This window comes from Molothrus ater, chromosome 1 (assembly GCF_012460135.2).
Source record: "Molothrus ater isolate BHLD 08-10-18 breed brown headed cowbird chromosome 1, BPBGC_Mater_1.1, whole genome shotgun sequence".
Lineage (NCBI taxonomy): Eukaryota > Metazoa > Chordata > Aves > Passeriformes > Icteridae > Molothrus > Molothrus ater.
In genome coordinates, this window is record NC_050478.2 from 92,002,946 (window position 1) to 92,030,616 (window position 27,671).

A 27,671-nucleotide genomic window follows, 5' to 3' on the forward strand; every position below is an offset into this window, starting at 1 on the left:
CTGCGACACTTTGCATATTTCCCTGCCTTGCAAAACATCATTAAGCTTCACATTTGATTGTCTTGTTCGACACAAAAATAGCAAATAATAAATATAAATCCTCTCCACATGGAAGGGGTAGGATAGAGGCATTAAAAAACTCTCAAACAATAGAAAGGATTAAAAGGAAAAAAAGAAAAGAAAACATAGATGGGAAACATCATTGAAGAACATTCAAACAAAAAAGTACTGGAAAACATGCAGGAAGAAAGAAAGGAAAAATCAAATAAAATCAAATATCAGGTTAAGTTGATGAGTGCCTGGAAATAAGAGGAAACAGAGGTGAAAAATGCTCTCCAAATCATTGCTAACTCACTACACTGAAGGGGCAAAAACTTACAACTCTAAAAAGAATAAATAAAAGGTATTTTCTTACCTTTATAGATACGACCAAGTCCTCTGTAGTCCATTTGGTCTGAACAATTGAAAACCACAACATACTTTCCCAGGCATTTGCCCATGTCTTTAGTTGTCTCTGTTTTCCCTGTCCCAGCAGGTCCTGCTGGTGCACCACCCATACTCATGCCCAGGGCCTGTGCCAAAGTGATGTAACACCTAAAGACAGAACAAAGAGATCTGTGAATCTTTTCCTACCATTAATTACTTGAAATCCATCAATGCAACCACAACAGATGGATTATCCAGAGCTGGGGAAGGGGGCAGAAATGTATTTCCATGTGGTGAGTCCTCAGTCACCCCCTTGCACACTGTGAAGCTGAGTTACCAGACCAACTTTGCTCTACCTGAAGAAAAGCACTCATCCAGCACAGCCATGACTGCAACAGCCCAGGAAATTCATGGGCCAATTCTAAATGCTGAATACCAAAATCCTGTAGTATTGTGATTTTCTCAGACTATCGTACACCCTTCCTCCATTACAGGCTCATTCTGCAGCACCCAGAATTTCTGTCTTTTCCCCCCCCTCCATGTTCCCAGAGTACTCATGATGGGCTCTCTGATCTGGCAGTAGGGAGGCACAGAGGCCAGAAGCACCTCCTGCTCTTGACATTTCCATAGGAGCATGCCAAACCACAGCACTGCTGCCAGTCATGTGAAGCCTTTGAGTTACAGGAGGGCAATGGATGAGAGCAGAGATTGCAATGGGCAATGGAGAAAGAGGAGGAATCTATCAGTCCTATGACCATCTTCTTCTTCAGCCTCCATCTGGTGTGGAGGTTACTGAAGGGTGTAAGGAAACATGTTGTTCTAACCTCCAATGTTCCAAAATCACAGCAAACACATTTCAGCACTGTGAAACTCAATAGTTTTATGATATATGTGGGGAGATAAAATGGGCATTGGAAAAAATCCCAAATGATAGCACCTAGTATGACTTAAGAAACCACAGAATAATCATTCTAATACAATAGCAGTAAGAATGCTTTTTCACCTTATTGCTCAGTGACCAGTTAAGAGGCCACCATTTAACACATAAAAAATACCACTCCTAACAATTCTGCTTCTGAAAACGAGGACAAGCTGAATACATAGCACAAGTTCTATGCAGACCTTTCACTTCATTTTTGGTGTATGCCATGACATGGACTGGGTCTGATATGATGTGTAGGAGCATTCAGTTTTAGTGCCATCATCTTAATGCAATGTACCACCAGCTGTGTGTATTTATCAGGTGCTTAGGGAATCTCTCTGAACATGAAATCATTAGCCAAACAGGACTTGACTCCAAGCTGATTAATGGAACAAAGACACCACTACCTGAAAATTTTCAGGAGATCAGACAATTCCATCCAGCAGTATTATAAATATTAAAATGGAAAATCCCACAAGGGGAATAAAATCTGTTGTTGTGCAACATTGCTTAGGCACATACGTTTCCCATGCTAACATTAGGAAACATCTCTGCTTCAAATATCCTTTTAACATGTGACAGTGAGTAGCCTCCAATCCCTGCAGCTTCGTTTGGCTCTTCCAGGTTTGTCCAAAGAGAGACATGTCTGCTCTTTCTGTTGTTGTTATTAATATTACAGTTTAAACTCATTTAAAAGGCTTTTTTTATTCAATCATGTCATCTTGTGCTAATTTTCAATCTTGTGTGACACAGCACCTTGTATAATTATAATATATACTATGTCCAGTTCCAGTCCAGCTCCTGGCTCTGCACAGGACAAACCCAAAAACCACACCACGTGCCTGAAAGCTTGGTCCAAACACTTTTAAACTCTGGCAGGCTTGGTGCCAAAACCACTTCCCTGGCTACATTTTAATTCAGTGAACAAATTTTGAATGGCAACATTTTATTGATGCTGGCTCTTCTGGTGGGTAAAAATATTTTCAGTGCGTTAGTGCTGCCATAGCCACTAATCACCGGCATGTGTACTGCTGCAAACAGACTTCTATCTAACACAGGAACAGTAGGGTCCATAACATAGAATTTGGGAGATGTGTGTTACTTATTAAAAGCCAGGTATCTACATGCAGAGGTTTGGCTCTCTTAAATAGCTCACAGGGAATAATTTTTGTTCAGAAATAGGAAAAAAATCTGAGTTTTCATTAATAAATAAAATCTAGCAGCACAAAGAATCCAAAGACAATTCCAACATTAACTCAAGATGGGGCTTTGAGCAAACTGGTCTAGTGGAAAATGTCCCAGTCCAAGGCAAGGGGGCTGGAACTAGATGATATTTAAAGCCCCTTCCAATCCAAACCATTCTATAATTCTATAAATGACTGAATAGGCAAAGTATTTTGACTTTGACATTTGTATCCACATATAAAAGAACAAGCTCTGGCATAGCAAATACATCTGCCTCTTGCCTAGCTGAAGCAACAATCAAGGACTATAGGAAAATAGGCATTTAATGAAGTTTATACTGTGCTGTATAACTAACACTCCAGCAATAAAAACTTCTCCTTGTGATTGCCCTCAGAGTTTTCTGTATTTGTATTCCTGAAATTCTCCATAGGCTTTGCTTAAAACCATACTGGAAGGAGCTATGCGGTGCTCTGTCCTGAGTTACTGCTTTTTCCTACAGGTTGACTTCAAATTAATCACTTGCTGTAATTCCAAATTCTCATGCAACTACTTGCTTGTTGAAAGCAGCAATATATTGGTGTTTAGATTGACTTTGTTTAGGCTAGTGACGTGTATGGTGTTCAGGCATGTTTATCTTGAGAACAAGTAAATTTTTTAATGCCCATCACAGCTCATGTAGCTCAAACAAACACTCAAATTCAACCTGTTTTCAATAGCTGAATATATAAGCACTGGCCTCTGCTGTTCACCAGCGATATTGCAGCATTGTAGAGCAACCTAAGTAATTCTGACTCATTAAAAGAACTAAGTCAAAGGAAGTATTAATAAATCTTAGGTCCAATACTATGCATTTCATTCCTTTTACAAATACCTGTCAGTTAAGGGAGTTATAACAAGCCTGTCTGTACAGCCTAAGTATTCATTGCAGTAGGTGAACTCTACATCAGTGATTTTGATAATGCATTTATCCAAGTCTTCAAGATAATAAAATCGAGACTGTTTTTGCCATTCAAAATCAGATGGAGATTTAATGTTCATACGGACCTATTATGGAAAAGAAAAATCATTAATACAGAAATGAATCAGTAACAAATTAATCTTAAATTCCATACAGAAAAAAAAAGTCTACTTAATATAAATTCATGTCCTTGAAGAATGAGCATAGAATCTGTCAGGAGTCAAGACATCCGGAATTATCTTTTCAAACCTGTCTATGACATGCTCTGAACCTTCTGTCAACTTTGATTTTCCTCTGATTTGGGCACAGAGATTATGAATTGCGTCTTACAGAGATATTGAAAAACAGTCATGGAAAACATAAAAAATGAACAATACTGGCTGTCCTGCATGGTAACTACACCATTAGTCACAGAAATACTAAATTGTGAACAGTATTTGAATATGCTGTATAGACGACTGAGTGCTTGTATATTTGGGTTGTATTTTCATTATGAACTTGATATACACATATTTAGATTTCTAGTAATTAACAGATTCATTATTATCGACAGTAGATCTCAAAACCACTGGCCTCTTACAGAAAATGTTGCCCTGGTTATTGGCCTTGCAAACACAGTGTAAGGTCAAGTGGAGGTTCTGGAATCTCAGCCACTTCCCTTTCCTTTATCTCAATCACTAAAGGATGTGTTTAGCAGAGAATAGAATAGAATGTTTTAAGAGAGAAGGCTATCATTACATATACCATTTAAAAACCCTTTCCCCAGTTGTGGACTTTTTCCTGACTTTTTATTTCGTATACAGGACCTACAAATTTAAACAATTTTCCATAATTTTATTATAATATGACATTAAATTAATTAAGCAAATAATTATGAAGATAAATTTAAAATTATAAGCAGAGGATAAAACACCATGCTTATCTTAGAAGCCAGAAACATTTTCTTTAATGTTTTCTATTTTCTTTACACATGCACTTAATTTTTATCTTCCTAACATATATGCATAAATTAAGCAATCAGTATTGAATTATTGGCCTTTGCATCATTCAAGTCCTTTGGAAGTCATTTTACTTCCATTTTTATAATTATGCTTTCATTATACAACATACTCCTCTAAAGGAAGCCTGATGCAACTGAATTATCAAAAAACCTAAAATACCTGTTATATCTATTGTTGCTATTCTCTTCAAATATATGAAGCCTCTCTGCTTTTACCTTTGAATAACCATTACCTTACATCAACACATAGGCTGGATCAGAAATCACAAGATTGACAGGAATACTAAAGGGAGGGTTTTTATATTTACATTTCAATCAAATAATGAATTAAATCTTCAAATTGAGAGGATCATTTAATTTAAGAAGTCAAACTCTTTTGCTCACGGTGAATTTGTGCATGATGAGTATGAACAAGCATTTAAAAACCTGAAGTCTAAACCTATGAACACATCTATATAAAAATTCACCCTTCTCACTGCATCACATCTATATTAAATCAAACTAAATCTGATATGCTCTATCACAGCAGTAATGTCAGAGCTACTCAAAGAGAATAGATTCTAAGATTTGCTTATAATTTTTTATATATGCAAGACCTTCCATATAGGAAATCCCTTGATGGTTTTCCAAAACTTACCAAATCATCAAAGATATCCTTCTGGTGCACATGAATGGTGATTAACGTTTCATATTTTGTCCGCTCCATTCTTGTCAGATTGTGTGTTGCCATGTCAATCAAATCATTTAAAAGTCCCAAGAACTTCTGATTTGTTGTGTGCATTACCTTTTCCACAAGCAAGAATGATCATATTAATACAAACACAATTTGTTCTTCCAATATTTAGAATTTTAATTTTTTTTTAAATTTTAAAATAGCCAGGGTTATAATGCCCATATTCTGCTTTGTATTTATTAGGCTTGGAATCCTAAATTTGGATTTGGAGGCTGCCTTCCATTTATGCAATCTTACCCAACAGAGTACAATAAGATTATATCTTGGTGAACAGGTTACACTGTAAGATTTTATTCCAAGACTCTTGCTCCTTTTACTATACATTACATTTTCAGCTGACTGCATCCCTGCATATATTCAAAACCATCAGTCAATGATTTTGGGTAGTGTATATCAGCTCAAGCTTTAGGGGGAAGAGGAACCAGAAGATCTGTCACATCCTTTAACCAGAGGAAGGGGGAAGCATACTGTAATTTTAGATGCTGACACTAAAATAATAATTTAATTTGTAGTACCAGACCTGTTACATAATTCCACAAATACTGACTATACAATGCTGACTTACATAAATAGCATCAGCCTCTGCCAGTGATGTACACAACAAAAAGCACTGAGATTTAAGAAAGAGCAGCTCATTTATACCCCATTCCAAATGTGTGACAGAACAATCACACCAGCTTTCTGTAAATACATGCAGAGCCTAAAACTCACCCAGTTTGCTGAGAAAAAATTGATAAAAACACTGTTAAAACCAACAGAGAATTAAATAACCTCCCCAGCCCCCAAAAAACGCATGCAGTTCAGCCCAAAAACCCACAAAATTTGTTTTTTTGTTAATGCAAAAGAACATTTATACCTAGTTATTCTACAAACAAGAGTGGACTAAAATCAGGTTTATGGTCTTTTAAAACTTTGAACAATGCAGAAAATGTAGTGGCACATGGTTTTCTCCATAGTCTATGCCCTTACTTTCATGCAGTATCAAAGTACAGCATGGAATTTGCCCTGCATTTACTTTCATGGTAGGATGATGTTACTCATTCTTTGTTCATTCTCACTGTGTATTCCTGATTAATGGTGGTTTGCAACCCTTTAGCTCACATCCCCTCCTTGTTCTTTCATAGATTCACTGTTAAGAATGACACCTTGGTTTTTAAGAGCATCTTATCCATGTGTTTAAGATTAAACCAACACCTCCTGAAACAGATTCTATTCTTCCCCTTCCCTAAAAAAAGAGCTCATCAGCTGAAGGATGTAATACATTTGGATACAGTAGACCAATGTCCACAAAGCACAGTTACTTCCCCAAAGTTCAGGAGCTCTTATTTATTTCCAAATTTGATTTTGTGAAAGTAGCATGATAAAATTCCGTTTTTCCAAACTAAGAAACTGTCTCTTCCTAAGATGCTTGCCCTAACAACAACAGAGAAAATCACAGGATTAGGAACAATTCTAAAGCACATGCTGGGGGGATAATGAGGAGGTGTGACTCCTTAACACATTTTTTATTATTCTGTTTTCCTGATAGTTTATTTGTTATTCTGGGTAATTAACTAGTATTTTCTGCTTTTTCCTACATGTTACTTTTAAATTTTCACAATATGTACTGTTACAAACAATGCTTTTAATAAATCCCCAAAGACTCATTAAATACTACCTTTTTGTCTGTTTTGGTACTGTTCAGTGCCTTCTCTGCATCTCTGGTCCAGATAATTTGAATTCCCAGAAGCCCTATTTGTGCAGGAAACATTGCCTGAAAGTCATACATCTTAAATTCTGAATCGTTAATGGCCATTGACGCCTGTCTAATGATGGTGTGGATTGTTTTCCTAATCCCATTCAGCAGCTGACCTAACCAGAACTCCACATTGCCCTGAAATAAACAAGAAAGTACTTTCAGAGAATTATTTTATGAATAATTCACAAGAAGCAAGAGCTGTTATGTGACTTTTTTCCCAGTCCTTCGTACTCCCATTTCCATATTTGTTATTCTCTAATCTTTAAAAGATTCCTTTCCTCTTTCTGCTCCACTGCCCTTCTAGAGATATGTGATAGATTTGGCACTTCACAGCAGCACTGCTGAGAAAACAGGTAAAGCAATCGTTACAAACTGACACAAATGTTCTGTCCCTGCTACTCTTTGCTCTTGCTGTTCACATTGGGAGGTTTTCATTCAGCTAGTAAAATAATAACATGATGCAATACCGTTGGCCTCTAAAACATAAATCTATTTTAAATCAAGTCATGAAAAACTGTAATATATACTTTCATTACCTGAGCTAAAACTGGTTCAATAATATTGACCTGTTCTCCTTCTTGAGATTCAAACAATAAAATCTGGTCGTAGTTTTTTTCATTAAATCCCACTCGGTTAACATTGTCAAACAAACTTAACAAATGTGCCTACAATAGAATCAGAAAAAAAGCCTCCATAAAGTGATCTCATATGGCATTCTTACTTTGTCTTTAAATGCTGTATTACAATACTGTGTAAATCTTTCCATTAGTGAAAGAAATTCTCTCAAATAAAAAACAAAATCTGCCACGGTCTTCACTTAGTGATCTCGATCGTAAGAACACTCTTGCTTTATTATTTGTACCTGAATAGTGTGGGAATCAGATGCTTGACCAAGGATTTCCAGAAGAGCAGGGTCAGATACAAAAAAAAATCTTGGAAATATTAATCGCTTTTTTTCCAAATAGCCAGTCAGTGATTTCTGACAGATTTCCAACTGTTCCAGCAAATGTGGTAGCAGCTGTGCCAAAGTCTCATCTCCAACACAGCACTGCACAATGTTTGATGCTTCATGGGCTCTCTGCATAATTCTCTGCCACGATTTATCAATGTTCTGAAACCTTCTGGCTTCCTGAAGTACATGATACATGCATTAGCTTTTCCTCATGTTTGCCATATTCTAAAAATTAAGTAATTCTATCAGACAGGGTAACAGTTTAATACCTCCCTTGCTGTTAAAGTCTTCTTTGGAGGACATATGTATGAATATTAGTAGTCATGCTTATTATTGACCAGAGTTCAAATTGCAAGAGAAATAGTACAATAGGAATAGCTCTGGAAATGTCTTACTTCATGTTGGGCACCAAAATTTTCTACATAAAAGGACTCCAACACACATGAGAAAGCTCAAAAAGCAGCTTTCTCAGAAATTATAGTCTTCCTAACAGCAATATGCAATGTCATGTAAGCTGCTAGTAGCAACACTTGATGAACAAAACCAGTATACCCAGTCTGAAGCTGCCCCCCACTTGCACATTACAAGTGTAGGTGAAGACAAATTCTCAAAGCTGAAAAATAAATATTTTTATACACTGGCTATATTAACATTAAAAACTCTTTCTTCACCTACAACAAATGAAATGTTAATGGAATCAGAAATTATCTAAGAGCTAGAAGAGATCTCAAAAGAAGATCCAAAGCAATTTGTCTGATATGAGGCAGGATCATACCCAAAATATCTCTCTGTCTTGTGTTTAGTGATGCTCAATGGAGATTTAGAAGCCTCTCGAGGCAATTTTTGATACTGGTGACTGTCTTCTAATATCTAAGCTAAATCAGATACTGAGAACAAGACATGTTTTTCCTTCCTGTTGAGAACAGCCCTTATATTTTAAAAAACTTATCACTTTTGCACTTCAGTTTTTCCTTTTCTTGAAGTCAAACAAGTCTAGTTTGTTGAATCTTTTCTTGTGCCTCATCCTTCCTTGATAGTTCCTCATTCTTGCACCCTCTTCTACGCTCTCTCAAATTTGTCAGTGTGTTTCTTTCACCAAAACCAGATACAATATTTTAGTTATTGGTTATTGATGTTTATGCATTCTACCCTTCTTCATTTTGCACACCAGCAAGCTAAAACACCTTTTTTGGTAATACTATCAGAGACAATGGCAAAAACCTATCTAAATATATGGCAACTACTGTTTTTCCTCTATCCACAAAGCTCCTTGCCCACCCTAAAAATAAATTAGATTTTTTTTCAATGTGTTTTGCTCCTAACAAATTCACGTTGACTGAACATCATTCATCTTCTTGCTAATTTCCAGATGCTAACAGTTACTTGTTGCAGTATTCATTACTGCAGAAATTGCAATTAAAACCACTTCTCATTACTCTTCCACCAAGCTGTTCCTTTTCCTCCTTCTTCAAAGACAATCACTACATTTGTTTTTTTCCAGAATATTGGTTCATGTATCTATCATCCTTGGAAGAAGTAGCTTTAGTACCATTTGTTCATCTGCACAAACTGCTTATTGATTCTCTGATAAGCCCCAACAACATAAACATATCTCATGAACAACAACAAAAAAATTGTAGTTTAAGTAACAATTGAGAAAGCTTTATTTAGCTTGCAAAATTAATCTTAATTTGTGATATTGTAAGCTTTAATTATAAAATATGTATCCTGAAATAAATTCATATCTAATAACTTCCCAATAATGATGACTTTGTTTAGTTACACTGTTTTATCCAGTAAGACTGAACTGTGGTCTGTTAGTACTGTATGAAAACTCCTCATTAGGAGACACAACAAAAAGGATTATTTTTTTCTGCTACTTCTCTCCTGTTCTGATCATTCCTTAGCTCTTGTGCAGCTGCTACCTTGGAAGGTCATCACTGCCTTTTGAAGAGGTTGCAATGGTTCACACAGATTAGCACATGCACAGCTCCCAGGCCTGGCAGCATCTCTCTGTGGGACTTCATTAAACTGAGTCCTAGCAAGTACAGAATTGAAATGCAAAATCTGTCATTCTATTACAGATTATAGCCTATAAACGTGTGCACAGAGGAAGAAAGGGATATTTGTACATATGGCAAAAGCAATAAATCAGTTTCATGCCATTAAGTAGTTCTGAGCCCTGTACTAATTCACTAATATTGCACACTGACAGGAACATTTAAACTTGAATTACAAACAATTGTGTTCCTTTAGGTTTCACCAAGTTCTAAGCAATTTAACCAGACAGATCCTAGTTTGGCAAAGCTTCTCCTGAACTGCTCATGCACAGCCCACAAATCTTATATGAGTTGGCACTGGCAAATAAACTCTGTGATGTGGCTTATCTCCTGGTATAACATATTACTATCATACATCAATATACCTGAGGTAGCTGTTTTGCAATGTCTCCACCAACAAACACAGCTTCAAGGTAAATCCAGAGGTTCTGTACAGTAATCCAGTTTTCAATTATCTCTGCAGTGTTGGTCAGCTTCTGAACCCATTGTTGTATAGTGGACTTAAATGGTGCATTATACCTGCATGAACATGAGTTAAAGGGAAGAAGAAGCTAAGATGGTAATTGTTCAGCCTGGGGCTTGATTAGATTTATACAATATGTACGTTTATTAAGTTTTGTACCTGTTGCTCATCAGTGACCCCAGCATCATGAGGCTATCTTCCATCAAAGCTATTTTCTCTGATATATCTGATCCTTTCAGAAGAAGTTCTCCTCGAGCTTTAAATTGACCAAAACTAAAAGTATGAGTACTCCAGTCACTGATGATGTGATTCAATTTTGCTTCAATATCCTTTTCTTTGACAGCACTGATGCAGATATCCTGTGTAAAATTAAAATAGTCATTTACATTCATCTAAGGCTATTATAAAGCACACTTATAAAGACTATTAAAATGTATTGGTTTGATCCAGATCTCAGTGTAAGTTCAGGCTAATGAAAATATACATTTAAACACCTCGAAGTTATTATATTTCAAACAAGATTATATTCTAGTACTACATAACAGGTACATTAAATGGGCTATACTGCATCTTGACTACTGCTAGCATCTTACACACACAAAATTCACTGAGTCATTGAATCTGCAGGAAGATTTTTTTTCTCTCTGTATGTATTAATATTTGAAATCAAATAAACTGACAGAAGAGTTTAAAGAAAATAAACACTGCCAATCAAAACCAATAAATATTCCGAGAACAGAGTGTAGACTGACAATGTGCCTGTCTGCTGCTTCTTGAAGACAGTGAGAACAGGACTGTCATAAAGCTGGTTATTGCATCAGAGAGAAAGAGAAAAGGATCAAACACTCAGATCCTTTGGAATTTGGATCCCAAAATTCTATTGCAGGTTTAAAGTGTTTCCTGAAGTGTAAGGTGGAACTCTGAACCTTCCATAAGGCTAAAATTCTTGTCCAGGAATTGGGTACAGCGGAGGTTTAATTTCATGGTTTTGCCCTAAAAATGCTCATGTGTGGACAAGACTAAAGAGGTCACTACTCTGGAAATAATACAGATTTAGCTAAGTGACCACGGAACCGAAATTAGAAACATTTGGGGTTTTACTTCTTTAGTTTTAGCTGTACTTTGTTCTTGTAAAAGCTAACAAGCATGAAGCTAAGGCACTTGCTAGACAACTTCTGTCCCCAAAACAGAGGAGACAATGGCTTTGCAGCTTGTGCACATTCCATATGCCTTCTCATCTATCTGTACTCTTGTGAAGGGTCACTTTTGAAATACAAAACAACTTCATTCTTTTTTAACCCCATATACTCCTCTTCTACTGTGTTCCAAGTATTTTTAGCACTTAACAGGATCAGTCTTACATCAACTATTTTTCCTCTCTGGTTAGACATTTAAAGGGAAGAAAAAAATATATAAGTAGGCAGACCCTAAATCAGAAGCATGACAGAATCACACTATTAAAACAACAGAAGTCCTCCTATGGAAGGATTAGTGTAATACCATCTACATATTTAAATCTTCACCAGAATAAGAGGGAAATAAACTAAACTAACTATCAGTGCCAACACCAACTACCAAACTCCACTTTTTCAAAGGAATTCTTCAACTAAACCAGTTTTTTTAATGTTACAAAGCTGACTAGAAACAGGATTTCAAAAGCACCAGATCACAAATTAATAATTACAAAAAAAACCCACAACCAAACAAAACAGAAAAGTACGTATACCTCAATATCTTCTTTATGTTTTAATAAAGGGGCATCCATTACATTTTTTAAAGTGAAATTTTCAGAGTCAACATCAAAGTGATGCCCAGTTACTTGTGCCATTTTTTCCCAGTGTCTTGACAACATTGCCTAGAAAAGTCCAAAGGGATGAGATTTTCAAAAATTGTATTAATTTTAGGTCTAGAATGATCATGTTTTGCACTGCATCTGTTAAACAAATAGGAGAGTCTTGACTTCTATTCCACTGGAAGCATTAGTAGTTATTCTAATCACATTACAAAGTCTTTTGGTTTATTTTTCTATAACTAAGCCTAACTAGATTTTTTGCTATAAATACAGCTGCTTTTATCTACAAAAAAGAATTATGGAAAGCATCTTGTAGTCATATAACATGTCCTTCAGTAGAGTTTCTCAAGTGACTCTTATCTCCAAATTATTATGCTGAACATACTTTGTTTTTCATCATTTCAAGCAAAGGACAGCTCTCAGTGAAGTCATCAATTTTTTTTTTTAGGTCTTGAAAAGCTTGCCACTCCTTCAATGCTTTTGGTAACTTTCGGATCCTTTAAAAAGCACAAAAAGAAAGAAAAATATTTTATTATTAATAATCACCATCCACCACTAAATAGTACAATATATTGCAATTTTTCAATGAGTTGACCAGTAGACTGCAAATAAAAAATCCAGCTGCAAGCTGGTAATATTATATATAGCTGGTCATTTGTGACTGCAGGCAGGAAACACTGCTAAAAGACAGCACAAATTACACTGGAATGGTTTGGTTTCTATTTCAGTTTGAATTAAAGGAAGTTAATTTCATGTGCAAACCCATACCTGAAATTAAGTTCCTGCAGTGTCATTGTTTTAGTAAAATTTGAAAATGCACCTCATCTTGTAAAGAGGTAAAATGATTAAACAACATATATTTTCCCAGTAAAATAAAGTACATCCTAAACTAAAACTATTCTGCTTGCAAAGAGGAAAAAACTTCTGTTTCAATCAAACAACTCTTAATTCATACCTGGTTTGTATGAAAGATACTCAAAGCAAAAATTTCCTTTATGCAAATTTAAAATGAAGAACCTCTTGTACTGTGAATAGTCACAGCACCTCTCCCTTCTAAACCAGAATTGCCAATTTTCATCTGCCAAAGCTCTGGACCAAAGACTGACAGCAGTTCTCTTACAGCTCAGTTCCAGAAACTAAAAGCTGCATAAAACCTCCCCATAATGACAAATTCCTTCAAAAAAGTTCTCCATTTTTCACAGCTCAGAATCAGACAGATCTGTCACACAATGCTGGAACATGTGCAAATTCTTCACTGCTTGCTGGTGAGAGGCAGATGAACAAATGCATCCTGTCATGGCACTACAATAACTGCCATGACAGTTAGTCTTTCGTATAGTCTTTCATCTTGAATCTAACAGTAGATAGCATTAAATATGCTGGAGAAAAGCATTGCAGAATGGAAAATTTATACTCTGCCTTGCATCAAGAAGGCTTTAAGGTGCAGTTCCTGGCTACTTCTATCCTGAGGCTTAGCAAGTAATATCTAATAAACTTGTCTAGGGTTGGCTATTGGAAATGGGATCTCTCAGCTTGGTAATAAAAATGGTAATCTTTAAAAAAATTCAAATAACTTTTTCCTTTCTCTTAGTCTCAACAATGTCTTCTGAAAGCAAATTTCATGAGCTGCACATTATGTTAAAAAACTACTCCATTGATCAGGTTTACATTTCTGTCCTAAATTTACTGGATATTCTCTATACACTGTATCACAGTAAAATATAAAGGGAAACTTCTCTCCAAGTGTTATTATAAACTTCTATAATGCTCTCTAAATATTTCTTCTTATTATTTCTTTCTAATAGATTTATTTTTACCTACAGGGTTTTTTTTGTACTTTTATTTTCATGATTATAAATTGTCTATTATATTAGGATTTTTAAAAGGTAGCAAAACAAAATTACATTAAACAACTACGCATATCTTTACAATTAATCTAAAGCAGTAATTGCACTTCCAGCATTTCTGCTTCTTTCTTAACACAGCATATCACCTTAGCTATTTCTGTTATGTTCCTGTATGTTGTTTCAATTTCTCTGCCTTTAAAGAGAATAGCTTGATGCAATAATGTTAGCAAACTGCCAAAAGAAGGATAGTACTGGGTTGGACTTGTATTACAAAAAAAAGCATTTATTGCCTATTGGTTGTCACAGTGCTCCAAATATAGCTCAACACTTCAGAGGAAAAACAAAAATGTCACACATGAAGTTCAAAGAGAAACACATAAATGAAAACTTTTGCTGTGCAATGGCTTCCTTCAGGGTTCTGGAGAAAGAAGCATGAAAAGTCCTACAGACCATAAAATTTAATCAACTGCAGAAAAAACTATGATGCAGATTCCAGAATTCTACTGAAATGAGATGAAGACTTACATTGTCCAAATGCAGTTACATTTCACATACATTCATTTTTACTATTCTTATTTTTAAAAGAGGGGTTTTTTTTTCAAATTAATGACTAAAAGACAGCTCAGTCAGTTTTTTTGTGGAAAACATTATTGCTTCAAACTTCATAAATAAGCCCTCAGAATTTAGTGTGGCTATTTACCCTTCTTGAAATAACAATTACAATTTAGACAAATGTGCAGAAGTAAACAATAGGTTTAAAATTCCATGTAATATCACGGACTAAGAATTAATTAGCTGTAAACGAAATCACTGAGAAGGTACCGTATAAAATCAGCTTTGAAAGTTATTTATACTTACAACCACCTTGACACAGGTTTGTGCACCTTGTTTATTGAATAAGCTACAGCCTACCACGTCAGTACACCCCAACAAGGCTCAGGTGACTCACAAACCAGCTGCATATTGCACCACAGTGCAGCTGTGCCCAACACTGAGCACGAGATGGACCAACGTTCTTCAGCCTCTCAGAGAAATTTTCACAAGCTGATTAAAAAGCAGAACTAGAAACACAAATTGCATGTACTTCAACCAAAAACCAACTTACTTGCTTTGAAAATCCAGGAGCTCACTGTTAAGTTTTTCAATATTCAAATCATTCCAAAGCATTTCATTGTATCGGTCAATACTGGAAGTAACTGTATCATAAAGACTGTAAAGTTTCTGAAGCAAGGTAAGTTCATGTTTAATTCTGTGGAGTTCAGGATACTCTGTTTCAAATTTTAAAATTGGAAATTCATGCATGTTAATTAGGTGTTCATGTCAAATGTATTCATGAACATAAGAATCAATGCATTTCTAGTAATGTTATTTAATAAATGAATGAAATCAGACTTGCAGTTTTCTAGATAGTGTCTAGGAAGACAAACTTTTCCACTTATATTATGATTACAACAGATTTTGATGCACAGTAATTGTTTAGATAGCTGATTTTTTTAATCAATATTCTTCTGTAGCAGTAATCTCATAATTGAGGGAAACAATGTTGAAAAGTAGATGAAATGTCAATGAAATACAATATAATTTTAGCAAGAACCTAAATGTCCCCTATGTCAATTTACCCTAATTACTTAAGAGGCAGAGTTTGGGGACGATGGGTGTGCTTTCAAATGAAATATGTAGAATATAATAGACAATAAAAGAATTTAAAATGGGCATCCTTAACATAAATGTTTTAGTTACTTTCTCTCATATCTTTTGGAATTCCTAGCAAAATATATTGGATTACTGCATATGTCCTCAGACAAGAAAATACACTCAATTTAGTATGCACAAATTAAAGTGCTTATCATACATTCTGCTGTAGTTCACACCACAATCTTCCAAAGGAATTGTGTCTGACTAGGAGGCATAAGGACATTACAGAGCAGTTGCATAGCCCAAGGGAATTCATTATGCAACTGGAGCAGGGACAATTTGAATACTTTGGCAACATGTTTCCCAAATTTGTACAGGGCAGAATACTGGCAGGAAATGTGCTTAGCTCTGAACAGAAAAAGCAAGAGAGCTACGCATCTGTACTCTGAGACACACAGAGCAGTGCAGTATTTTTCCACCTGATGTTTATGTAGGTGCACACCGAGAGCCAGTTTCACCTAGCTGCTTTTCATAGGAAAGACTATAATAATTTACTACAAGGAGATTTGTCTGCAAGGAATTTTTCTGCAATTTTTCTAAATCTCCATGCATTTAGTAGCAATCATGAGAAAAATTTAATAGCCTAGAAACAGGTACCCTTATCCCCTGAGAAACTACCTGTGATGGAAAGACCAAATAATTCTTCCCCATTAGAAAGAGAGAGGTACTTCCTCCACAGTTCATCAAATTTAGCTTGAAAGATCTGTAATCTGTCACTTGCTTCATGGGGAGGAATATTGTCCTCACTGGGACTCCTGCAAAAACCAAAAAACATTCAGTGAATTTGCCAATCATACAGGTTTCACAAAGAAGCGCAACAGAACCCAAACCATACTTACTGAACATAATGTAATATTTTTTAACATTTTTTCTGTAAATTCTCACAAGACACTAAAAGAAAAAATACAGCACTTATTCAGTGTACCAAGATTACATATTCAGTAGTCCCTGAAAGAAAGTCCAATTTCTTTTCCAATAAAAAAATTCATCTGTGTTACCATACATCTTACAAACAGCTAAAGATCTGCAAATATTTTATCTTTGTTATTTCCTGTTTCTGCTGTAAAACAAATTTTAATAATTATTTTCATTTCTATTTTAAAAGGGGGAAGATAGCAGATACATAAATCAGGAGTGAAAACTGTGTAGTTGGCATGAGAACCATAATTAAATAGTCATAAAAATATCAGAAAAAATACCATTTTGCCTAATGAGCACATTTCAGCCATAGGACTGTGTTTCCTGCAGTCCCAGTTTTGCAATTCCCAGTTTTTACACTTGGGACCACTTCTTGGCCATATCATAATATTTTGGGACGAGAATTCTGTCATCCTCTGTTGTGCCATGGTTATTTCTAGAAAGAAATCCAGGCAGATGGGCAGAAGGCAGAGCAGGCTGGCTGCTTGGCAAGGGAAATGGGACCAGGAGATGAAAGCAGAAACAGTCAGCAAAAGCAGCCAAGGCATGATCCCACAGAACCTGAGCAGGAAAAGCAGGGCCCTCAAGGTGGTAATCAGGCTCAATGATAGTCCAGGTCTTTAGCTGAGTCCACAATAATTACACAGGACCAAGGTCAAGCAGGAAGGTGAGTCAGTAAAGCAGGGTCTGGGGCAGGTCTAGGGAAGGTAACCAGTATGAGACATGGTCCAGTGGGAACCAGGCTGCTCTGAGGTCACCAAAGGAGGAGGAGGGAAGCCCTCAAAGGTCAGGTATTGTCCTAGAGCCATAATGGGTCAAGCCAAATCCTGTCTCTCTTTCTTTGCTGCTGTAGGAGCATCCAACAAACCACAATTTACACCTTCAAAAGTGATAAAGTAAGTTTAAAAGTAAGGCTGAGCAAGACAGTGAATTTAGACATATCGAGAACTGGTATCTCCAGTCACATCCAAGACACTGTTTTAATACTTATTGTTAAATATCCCCCAAAGAGCTTTATTAAGACCCCAAAAAAACCATTACATTTTAATCTGGATTGAGAATGTGATTTTTTTCCCCCCACAATCCATTAGGCCTTATGGACTATCACTGACTCCAGCACTGAAATTACAGGAACGAATCTTTCACAGTTAGACTGTCAAAGATGCCCACCTTATATAATTCTGAAATTAGGCCTTTCTTCAGGTGTAATATATACAGTGATGCTGTGCTGTGTTTATTTTCTGAAGCCCTTTAGATACACTATTTTCAAACAATCACTAATGAAGCATAATTGTATCACAATACAGGTCACCTACTTCTCATCATATTCTTTATAAAATCCTGCAGTGCCAATTTGGAATTTCTGAACATCTCTCAGTAAATCTGTTTTCATGACTGGCTGTACTTTCAGCAGCAAGTCCTCAACTTGTTGTGCCTATATGCAGACAAAGAGAAAAAAACAGGCACAAAAGAATGAATGTGGGAAATCAAAAAATTAATTAGGTAAATAGGTTTATTCTATCATTTCAATATTAAGAGGGCTGATAATAATGATTTGAGAAATAACATAACTATAATACCTGTGTGTTTAGGTTCTTCCAGGCATAGGCCAATCCATCACCTCTTTCTGTATTTTCATCTTGAAAGAGCAGATTGTATTTATGAAGCACAGAATAAGATTCTTCTATGTGTCCAACAGTCATGTCAATTTTAATCTCATTCTCTCGGATCTCCCTCAGTGCTTCCATTGCTTCCCGTACATCATCAAGGTCCTGGATAGGTCTGCTTAACCTCTTGCTAACATTTTCAATGAATGAATAAATTTCATCCACGTCCGTGGCAGACTTTTTATTTAAAGCTAATCCAAATGTTCTTTGTCCTGAGCGGCATTCCTGAATTAATGCTATTTTCAATGACTCTGTTGCAACTTCCACTGATTGCAGTGCACAATGATTGGGCAGTTCTCTGATTTGCATCTCTAATTGCTAAGAAAAATACAAGTGTTCAGCATTTAATTTCACTGAAGTTTATCTGACAGTTCATTTTTATTAAAGATAAAATACTTACAGAAAAGTATCTGATTTGAGATTGGAATTCAGCCATCGTTGGTTTAGTATCTATAAATTCCTTCACTTTTTCTTCTGGATCCTACTTAAAAGAAGTTTATTTTAATGAATATTTAGCATTGGTATTATAATAACCTACACAGCACCCAGCTGCCTGATGTATTGTACAAACACAAAATGTTCCCTCCGTAAAAGGAATTGAGATATAAGCATTAATTAGTATAAGCACAAATTATTTTACTGGAACTGCCTTTCCTGACTCTTATTTTTTGCACAATAGTCTTTAAAGAACTTGAAATCTGTAACTCAGAAACTGACACAGGTCACGATATCCCTTATCCATCCAAATATTACGACAGGATTTACAATGTAGGTGCTAAAATTTTGTGGGAAATATTTCCTTCCTAGTCTTCCTTCTGTCTGTAACCCCATGAAAGCAGTTCACATCTTCTAACAAGTACTTAAATGGGAGGAATTGCACTCATTTATCTTCACTCTTCCTGAAATAGCATCATTAAACTGCAGTTTCTAGGTGCAGATGGCCTCCTGGCCATTTGAAGAAAACAGTTTGGCAGGGAAGGTTGGATCTAAGGGGAGAGACGGCATTTAGCTTCTTGAAGATTGTTTATAGGCAATAGAGCATTGAGCATCCTTCCTTTTCACAAGATAGACCAGTCTCTGCAGAGGTGAGAAATCAGTGTCGCCAGCTCAACAAATGTGCAAGATTCTCAGTTCAATTACAAACAGATGATATTCACCCCTCCCAGTGATATTCCCCTGCAGTCTGCACTGTGAGATCCCTGAGAATCTGTTTGCACCTCTAGGACCAACAGAGATTGTAAAGGTGGGGGGAACAGTGACAACTCCTGAGGAATTTTAAGTTAAAGAACAAGGTTATTTAATTATTTTAGAAGGTTTTAGTAAAAAAGAAACATCATTTGTCTGCATCGCCCAATCTGATTGTGTCTGTCTGGGTGAAATTACATGCCACCAACATGTAGTTAGCTCAAAGCAAACAGGGCTTTAAGCTTTGGAACTTCAGAAGCCACAAAAAGGTGAAAATGCCCTCTCTCAGACAGAAGACTCAGCTGTGAGAATGAGGTAACTTAAGGGTTTATTTAGGAAGGAGAAGTTAAAAATAGTGAGCAAAGATAAGATTACTCCTGTTTTGATTGCTTGTTTCTTGGCCTTCCTAAAGTACCTCTGATAGGTGAGACCAGTAGCTGTCCATTCATAGAGCTGAATTTCACTAGTCAGAATGTTTTATTTCATGATGAATCTCTTGACAAAATACTCCACAGACCTTTACCATTTATGTGACTGGACCCACTTCCTAATGAAGATAACTCCATCAGCCCAGATTCACTTCCGCTTTTGAACTTTCATTGCTGAAAGATTTCCTAGATAGAGGTTATCTTTTTGTGCGCGTGTGTGTGTGTGTGTATGAAGAAATAGAAAAATATTGTTCAGCAGTGATTGCTTGAGAAGAACTACTCAGTTTAATATTCAAGAATAGCTTTTGTAGTCTCCAATTTCTAAGAGATTCTGCTTAACTATTGTTTTTCATAACACCTGCAGACAAGATGCTGTGAGAAAGATGGATAAATACATGAAAACATAAGCTTGCTCCAAAATTCCTTCATTTACTTCTGCTTTCTTTCTTAGATGCTTTAATTGGTAAAGATTTGCAACTTCTGGTCAACACAAGACCAGACAGGAATTATGGATGTATGGATTCTACCATGAAACCAATGCTTCCTACTGAGCACAGACTCCTTAGGCAACCAACAACCTTCTTTTTTTAAAAGTATTTAGATTTTACAACACAGCAACGTATTCTATTGAGCTTGTAGTTAACCTTGTTCCAGATGTCCAAAAACTCAGAAAAGGTCTTCAGAAGAACCAGTGCTTCAGTTTTAAGAGCCAAAATAATTGTATTTAGTTGGATCACAACTTTGTTTACATCCTTATGTTCGATGATCTGCTTGTCTAAAGGTTTCAGTGCCACCACGCTGGTGAGTTTGCTCTCATCACCTGACTCTAAAGCAACAGCTTGTTCAACCTGGTATAAATTAAACAAGAAAAAAAAATGTCCACTAGTTTGCTTGGGATTTCATTTTTTATTTTTAAATTACAGAATATGCAATGAGGCTAAGATAGTAAGTACTTCTAAGAACAGACAGAAAGTGCAGAGAAACATCCTCAGGGAGACTCCCTGTTCACAGCTTGGATTTTTACAGAGCTATAGTTCTAGTGTTAAAGCTGATTTTATAAAAAATTTTCATGCAGAGTTCTGTATTAATCATTTCTGAATTACATCAGTCAAATATGCACCATATACAAGTACAATTGTGCTGTTTTCTCCTCCTACACATCTGCTAAAGTCTTTCTACCTTCTTTATTGTAGAATTACAATCTATGCCCATTCTTGACCATAGAAAGTCCTGGAGGCAGTAGAGAGTTGGATGCTTGGAAATAAGCTAACATTCTGCTTAACAGAACAGAGTTCAGTCAACTCTCTCCTAGTTCTTCTTTTTTTTTTCTTAATTTTAATTATTATTTATTTGCAGGACTTGAATGTGAGTTTTTTCACTGAAATTAGCTGATCTGCTTTTCATGTCATATCAACAAAAGAAAATATTTTTACAAAGACACTTTTCAGCACAGATCTTTATACATCTATATTTTGTTTCTAGGTGAGACAATGAAGCCCACATGATTACCAGTACTGTGCATTCTTATCCTTCAACAAATTTCAGTTACTATCTAAACCTCAGACCTTCCCAAGGTTTTAGTACTAATTTTGATGCCAGTTAAAATATTTGTACTGTATTAACTGTAGTATTATAGATGTCATATGAAGGCTTGCAGTTTAACTTTAGAGGTTTCACCTGGGAAGATTGATAATAATTTATATTCAGCTGGTAGAACTTACACATAATGTTTGTTCTACACTATCATCATTATATTTGAACAGTCTATTTAAAAGATTTTTTTTTAAGCAACTTTTGATTTTAATATTAGAAACTACCAAACATAAGATTTATGAACTATTACTCCTATGTTTTATTAATTGGCATAGAAATTAAAAACTAGGCTTTCACTTAACAGTAAGATCCACCAGGTAACAAGTCAAAGTATTGGTACAGAATATAATCTTAAGAAATGCTAAGCAAAATACCAAATTTTTTAAATAATCAAAGTAAAATACTCACCTGCTGCTGTTGATGATGTAAGTAAGCAAATTTCCACAGGGGAATATCTTTGGCTACTGATAGAATGATATTTACTGCTTTGTTTACAGCACTCTGAAAAAAATGAAACATTCATCTTGAGCTCACAGAGATATTATGTGGGTGGGGGATGATCATCCCAACAATACCAAGGCTGAAAAATTGTACCTCTGTCTTTAAAGGAAATGCTCTAAGAAGCATGACATAGGATCACCCAAAATCACATTTTGTAAGGGGAAAGAGTACTCCATAAAGTTTTATTACAGTCCTTCCAAGTTTATGTGGTTTTCAAGCAAAAGAGACCTTTATGAACAGTAATCATGAATCACTGGGGATTATAATATAGTTCAAGTACTATTTCCCTTTAAACTGCTTATAAACATTGTTATGTGTTATTAATAATGGTTTTCATGTTCACACCAGAATGCTTGAATACATTTGCCTGAATTTGTGATAGTATAGTCTGTAATCTATACAGGCAGATACAGAAATGATCAGATGACTTCCTCTATGTATGGTATTTTAAAATCACACTTTGTGGCCTTATTTCTTACTGACAACACCATTAAGGCTGCACAAGAAACTTGAGAAATAACTCAGCTACTGATCTTGACAGTCACTATGTTAAATAAAAAGTCCAGAAATCAACACCATAAACAACTAATACTCTGAATAATTTCAGACATCATAGGATATTGCAAATATGTGTAAAAATTTTGCTAAACTAGTATAAGTTTAAAAGAGTGTTTAAATTTTTTCAGTTTAGGGATTTAGGCTGGTAATATTTTTCTTTACATTTCACTACTACTGAATTTATGAATGATACTTTAAACTGACTTTAAATTCTGAAAGAGTTAAAAGAGACTAGAAAGTCAGGCTGTACTGATGGCATTCATTTTTACTTTTTCACTCATTTTGAAATGTTTGCCTCTAAGTAGAGGTTTGTGAATTACTCAGTTACTGAGTTTTGATCGAAACAGTTCCTTTTAATAGCCTGTATAACAAACCTGAGCCGTGCTTCCATGCCCTTAGTACCCACTGTCATCATGAACTCAAGTGGCTTTTTACCTTTCCTTCTCCTTCCTTTTAGTTCTTGTACCTGCACATATAAACCTGCACTCTTAAAACTTGCACATACTGCTTTAAAACAATGCATTTATAAATGTTTTATTGTAGATGATTGAGATGTCAAATTATTTTATTACCTGAATATCTTCAAGACTTGGTCTCAAGACAATATTTGGAATAGCCAGTTGAATTTCAGTTCTGAACAAAGGAACCCTGTGTGCCTCTACAAACTTAGTTGTCTGATACCTGGAGTCAATAACATGCAGTCGATGTCTTAAGGACTCCAAAGAAATCTTCATGCCTAAATAAATGTAATATTTAAGTGAGAAATTGGTTTTACCATAATAAGCTTGGGGGTAAAAAAATCTTAAAGTTTTATTTAAAAAATTAAACATATCTGAAAAAACCAGACTCACATCTGATCAAAGAGTCAGTATTCTTCTGACAAAGCTGTCCCATCAGGTTATAGTAGCTACAGGACAAGCATTCTTGGCAGCGTGTTTTCTGTTTCATGTCAAAATGTGTACAGGCAAAGGAATCCTGAACAGTGAAATGAATATTTTTGGGTAAATAACCAAATTATTCAGCACATAAATGAAATATCAAATATCTGACTAGGCTTTTTTTTTTTTACATTGTAGAAGTCTTACCTCCAGAGTTCTTCCAGCATCTGCTTTTAGACTGTGCTTAAGAATATCTATAAGTTCATACACAGAGCATTCCACTTGTTGGCTCTGCCTACAAAAAGAACCTTACAGTCACCCATAGGGAATCAAACATAAGGAATACCCTTTGTTATTTCCCAGGCACACACCCCTTGTCCCACTGCACTTGTGTGCAGGGAAATGCCCTTTCAATGTTTTTCTGTTTGTTCCTATTCCTTGGGCATGTAGAGATTTTAAAACTTGCTGACTAAAATCAAACCCATTTGTCAGATCCTATTATATCTGATTCAACCGGACTTCATAATAATTTTTTTAATTGTTTTTTCCAGCTATAGCTAATAAATCACGTTTATCATGATGAGGCAGTAAGATAAGCTGTGAAATCAGAATGATTAAAATAAAAACAAAAGAAGTATTAAGAAACAAGCAATTAACATGTGGATGAGATTTCAAGTCTTATCCATTTCAATTTTTCTTGCTACTTATTAGAATGCTATAAGAAAAAATGTAAGAAAGGCTAAATAAATGCTAAATGCCAATACTATGCTATTTTACAACTGCTGTGCTCAAGATACTTAGAAGTTTCTCCCCTGCATCCTAAGACTATCACTTTTCTCTAGACTAGTACTCTGTTACAATAACGTTTTAAAAGTAAAACCTCTATGCATACAAAAGTAGTAAGTAAATAAACCCTCCCAAAAATGGCTTTCAAGAAATTAAGAAACCTACTGAGACAGTTTGGGAGCAGTAGAGGCAGCAAGCTTTTCTATCTGTTCCAAGAAAGAAGTCACATCTATTGGTTCATCTTCTGGCAAAACTATCAGAGCAGTGTTTGACATGTCCTTCAGAATTCTTTCAATTCTGCATTCCAGGGTATCGGACGCTGCTTTGACTACATAGTCCAACTCCCTCAGGGTACTGTAAACATTCTGAATAACTAAACAAGGATAAAAAATGAAAACAAATCAATGCAAAACACAGACCTCCTACGTCTCATCTCCCCTTCCTCCCATCCACTCCTGCCTCCCCCCAGGCTTTATAATAAAATGAGGATTTAATGGCAATGAAATATGAAATGAAGGCCTGAAACATGATGGACTTGCTGTATTTATTAATCTTTATATCCAACCATCTCATAATAAACAGACCAATATTCTTCAAAATATCTCTTCTTTTTGCTAATAACATTGTAATGAAAAGGATCAACAAAACAGAACAGAAAACATAAAGGATGCCAGTGCCCAAAAATTATTTTGGTTCTCACACATACATGCATAGCAAAGTACTGTACTTCACCATTGCAATTAACTTATAAATTAAATGACTAAAATTCCCCCAGCCAAGACTTGTTAAACCATTAGATTTCTTCTTTCATACGTATGACCTAATTTACTTTAGAAACAGATAAACTTATTGCTTTAACAAATGTGTTTATTAAACTAAAGATAAAATTAACTGCTTCTGCTGTTTCTGAATAGACTGAAAAAATTCTTCCCTTCATACTTCCATTGCAAAATAGAAAGAAATACAGCACCTTATGTCCTTTGTCACTATTATTACAATAAAATTTTATATATATAAGTATATGTATGTAAACTTCTACTATATGTAGAAAGAAATCACCGCAAAATCTAAGGCACAGAAGTGTGACAGGGCTGTCCAAGTGCTGATGTTTTAAGTGGGAAATGTCATTTCTTGCTACTAGGAAGTTAATGATGAAACTTGACTTTTTATTGTCTAAAACAGAAAAGCAGTCAAACAAATTCCCTAGATTTTTTTTAATATATAAATTCAGTAGCCCTAAATCTATTTTTCTACGGTGTCTCCTGAGTTTTAGTCGAGAAGGCAACTACGGACTCCTATATTTCTAGATGGAGTTCTCTTAAATGGAAAAAAGACACATAAGACATTAGGCTTGAGTTCAGCACACTTGTGGCAGGTAAGAGCTATTTTGTGAACACCAAACCAGAGGCTAATTTTTAGGTCTCCAACACACATTTTGGGCATGTCAGACATTGCCGGTCTTCAAAAAGACACAGTGCATACACTCGAGAAAAGAATTCCCTTCTAGGTGTAATTGCATTTCAGCAGCAGGAAACAGCTCAGATTAAAACAGCCCTGTATTACATCTAAATTGTTCAACAGGGACAGTTTCCACCAGAACCAATGGTGATACAAAGAACCATTACAACCTGAATTATACCTATTCAAATACTTAACGCAGTGCAGAGAGTACCTAAATGAATAAATAAATAAATAAATACTATTGTAAAGACTTTCCTTATCATGTGTTACTAAAACGTGTTAAAAAATGCAAAACATTGAACACAAAAATTCATTTTAGAGCTAGAAAACAAATATAAGAAACCCTTGCCATTTGGTTCTTGTGCTCTGGTCAGGCAAAGGCCAAGTAAAGCTGAAAGGTGACCAGCCCTGCCTTAAGCATTGGTCAGAGCCCTGTGCACCAGTGCCACATGGCAGAGTCATAAATAAACAGCTGCACAAACCTGTGCCACATTGCACTTTCAGATTTAGACTGTACCTGCTCCTGTTTATATTGCTGCTTTTCCTTTTGAAGAAGGGAAAGCCTAACATCAGTCAACCTCAACTGAAAAGCTAATTTACAAGCATGAGTTACTGTTTTCTCATGAAACTGCAACATTAAAGTCCTGGTGATGGTTTTATATATGCCCATTTCAATGACATTTTACAACAGTTAATCAATTTTATGCTGTATTTGATAGGGTTAAGGTTGTGTCTTACTGGTTGTGTTGAAAATCTCAATGCCTAATAAATGTTTTCTTTGAAAAGAAATAGTATTTAGGCAGAAATCTGCAACCTTGACTTCAGATATGCCACTTTTAGGATGTTCAGCATAAATTCTGAAGAGGTTTTTTATAGAAAAGATATTATTAAAATACCCATATCCAATATCTTGTCTCACATTCTTGTCGCAGTTGGGCTAAAATTATCCACCTAAAGTGAAAAGATCAGTCCACAAACACATTTTTCACAGAGAAGCAAAAATAAATGCAGACACCTCACAGTGTGAATGGCTCACCACTTCTCCTATTACCTACATTTACTGATGTTCAAAGAAGTCCAGGACAGCTGCATCAGGCCTGGGGTAAAGGCACCCTCAATTTGTTCTATCCATGGCTTCATCAGTGGTTTCAGCATGACAGGGATTCTATTCAGGTGTTCCTTGTAACTGATCAACAGGTTCTGGAGTCTGAAAGACATGAACATGCTCCCAATGTGCTTAATTCAGATATTTGAAATACACAAAATTTTGGACACATTTTCTGTTAATAAGATTTGCAAGTTCTGATCCCATCTTAAAAGTAGAACCCTTCCCAACTCTTCCTAACTCCTACCAGGCCACTTTGTCCTTACCAACATCAGAACCAGACTGAAGAAATAAGTACCTCCAGCAAAGTGATCAACTGACAGAATTTTTCTCCCAAGAAAAATTATTTACAATTAAAAAAAAAATAGAAACAGAAAATTGAAAACATGGCTTTTTTGTTTCCATCTTTCCATCTCACAAGATATGGCAAGAAACTACATTGCTTATAAGAAAATCTACATACAAACCACTTAGAATCCCAGATCCCAAAGAAAAAGAGTCCAAATTCTGAAGCAAGGCTTACCAATACAGTTCCATGAAAATGGAGCTACACAAAGAAACTGCATAAACAAGAATTAGATGCAAACATAATTCAAAGGTCAGATACATAATGGGTTCCTTACAAGAACTGCTGCAAACACAGAAATAGCTGTGTTTTGGACCAGATTAAAATCATTACTTTAGACATCGTTGTTACAAACCATATACTGAGATAACACATTCACATTATACCTAGAACTGTTTTTTTAATGTTGTTAGTCAAAAATCTACACCTCTAAATATTTCTTCTTTGCTTGGGTAGTCAGTATGAAAGTTTTTT

General features: G+C 35.5%; 1 protein-coding gene across 1 annotated transcript in view; it reads right to left on the reverse strand.

Moving 5' to 3' along the window:
• Positions 1-27,671, reverse strand: part of LOC118694662 (dynein axonemal heavy chain 5-like) — a 149,647-nt gene that overhangs the window by 98,550 nt on the left and 23,426 nt on the right. Inside the window, exons 21-42 of the mRNA XM_054517570.1 lie at positions 26,802-26,953; positions 24,451-24,658; positions 23,707-23,794; positions 23,473-23,596; positions 23,194-23,357; positions 21,971-22,063; positions 20,614-20,817; positions 18,757-18,837; positions 18,270-18,674; positions 18,006-18,124; positions 16,390-16,526; positions 15,182-15,344; positions 12,615-12,726; positions 12,164-12,292; positions 10,597-10,796; positions 10,340-10,493; positions 7,825-8,091; positions 7,499-7,627; positions 6,882-7,097; positions 5,129-5,275; positions 3,405-3,577; positions 416-594 (exon numbers count right to left, since the gene is read on the reverse strand). Coding sequence (XP_054373545.1) covers positions 416-594; positions 3,405-3,577; positions 5,129-5,275; positions 6,882-7,097; positions 7,499-7,627; positions 7,825-8,091; positions 10,340-10,493; positions 10,597-10,796; positions 12,164-12,292; positions 12,615-12,726; positions 15,182-15,344; positions 16,390-16,526; positions 18,006-18,124; positions 18,270-18,674; positions 18,757-18,837; positions 20,614-20,817; positions 21,971-22,063; positions 23,194-23,357; positions 23,473-23,596; positions 23,707-23,794; positions 24,451-24,658; positions 26,802-26,953 — 3,644 coding nt within the window. The remainder of the gene's footprint in view (positions 1-415; positions 595-3,404; positions 3,578-5,128; positions 5,276-6,881; positions 7,098-7,498; positions 7,628-7,824; positions 8,092-10,339; positions 10,494-10,596; positions 10,797-12,163; positions 12,293-12,614; positions 12,727-15,181; positions 15,345-16,389; positions 16,527-18,005; positions 18,125-18,269; positions 18,675-18,756; positions 18,838-20,613; positions 20,818-21,970; positions 22,064-23,193; positions 23,358-23,472; positions 23,597-23,706; positions 23,795-24,450; positions 24,659-26,801; positions 26,954-27,671) is intronic.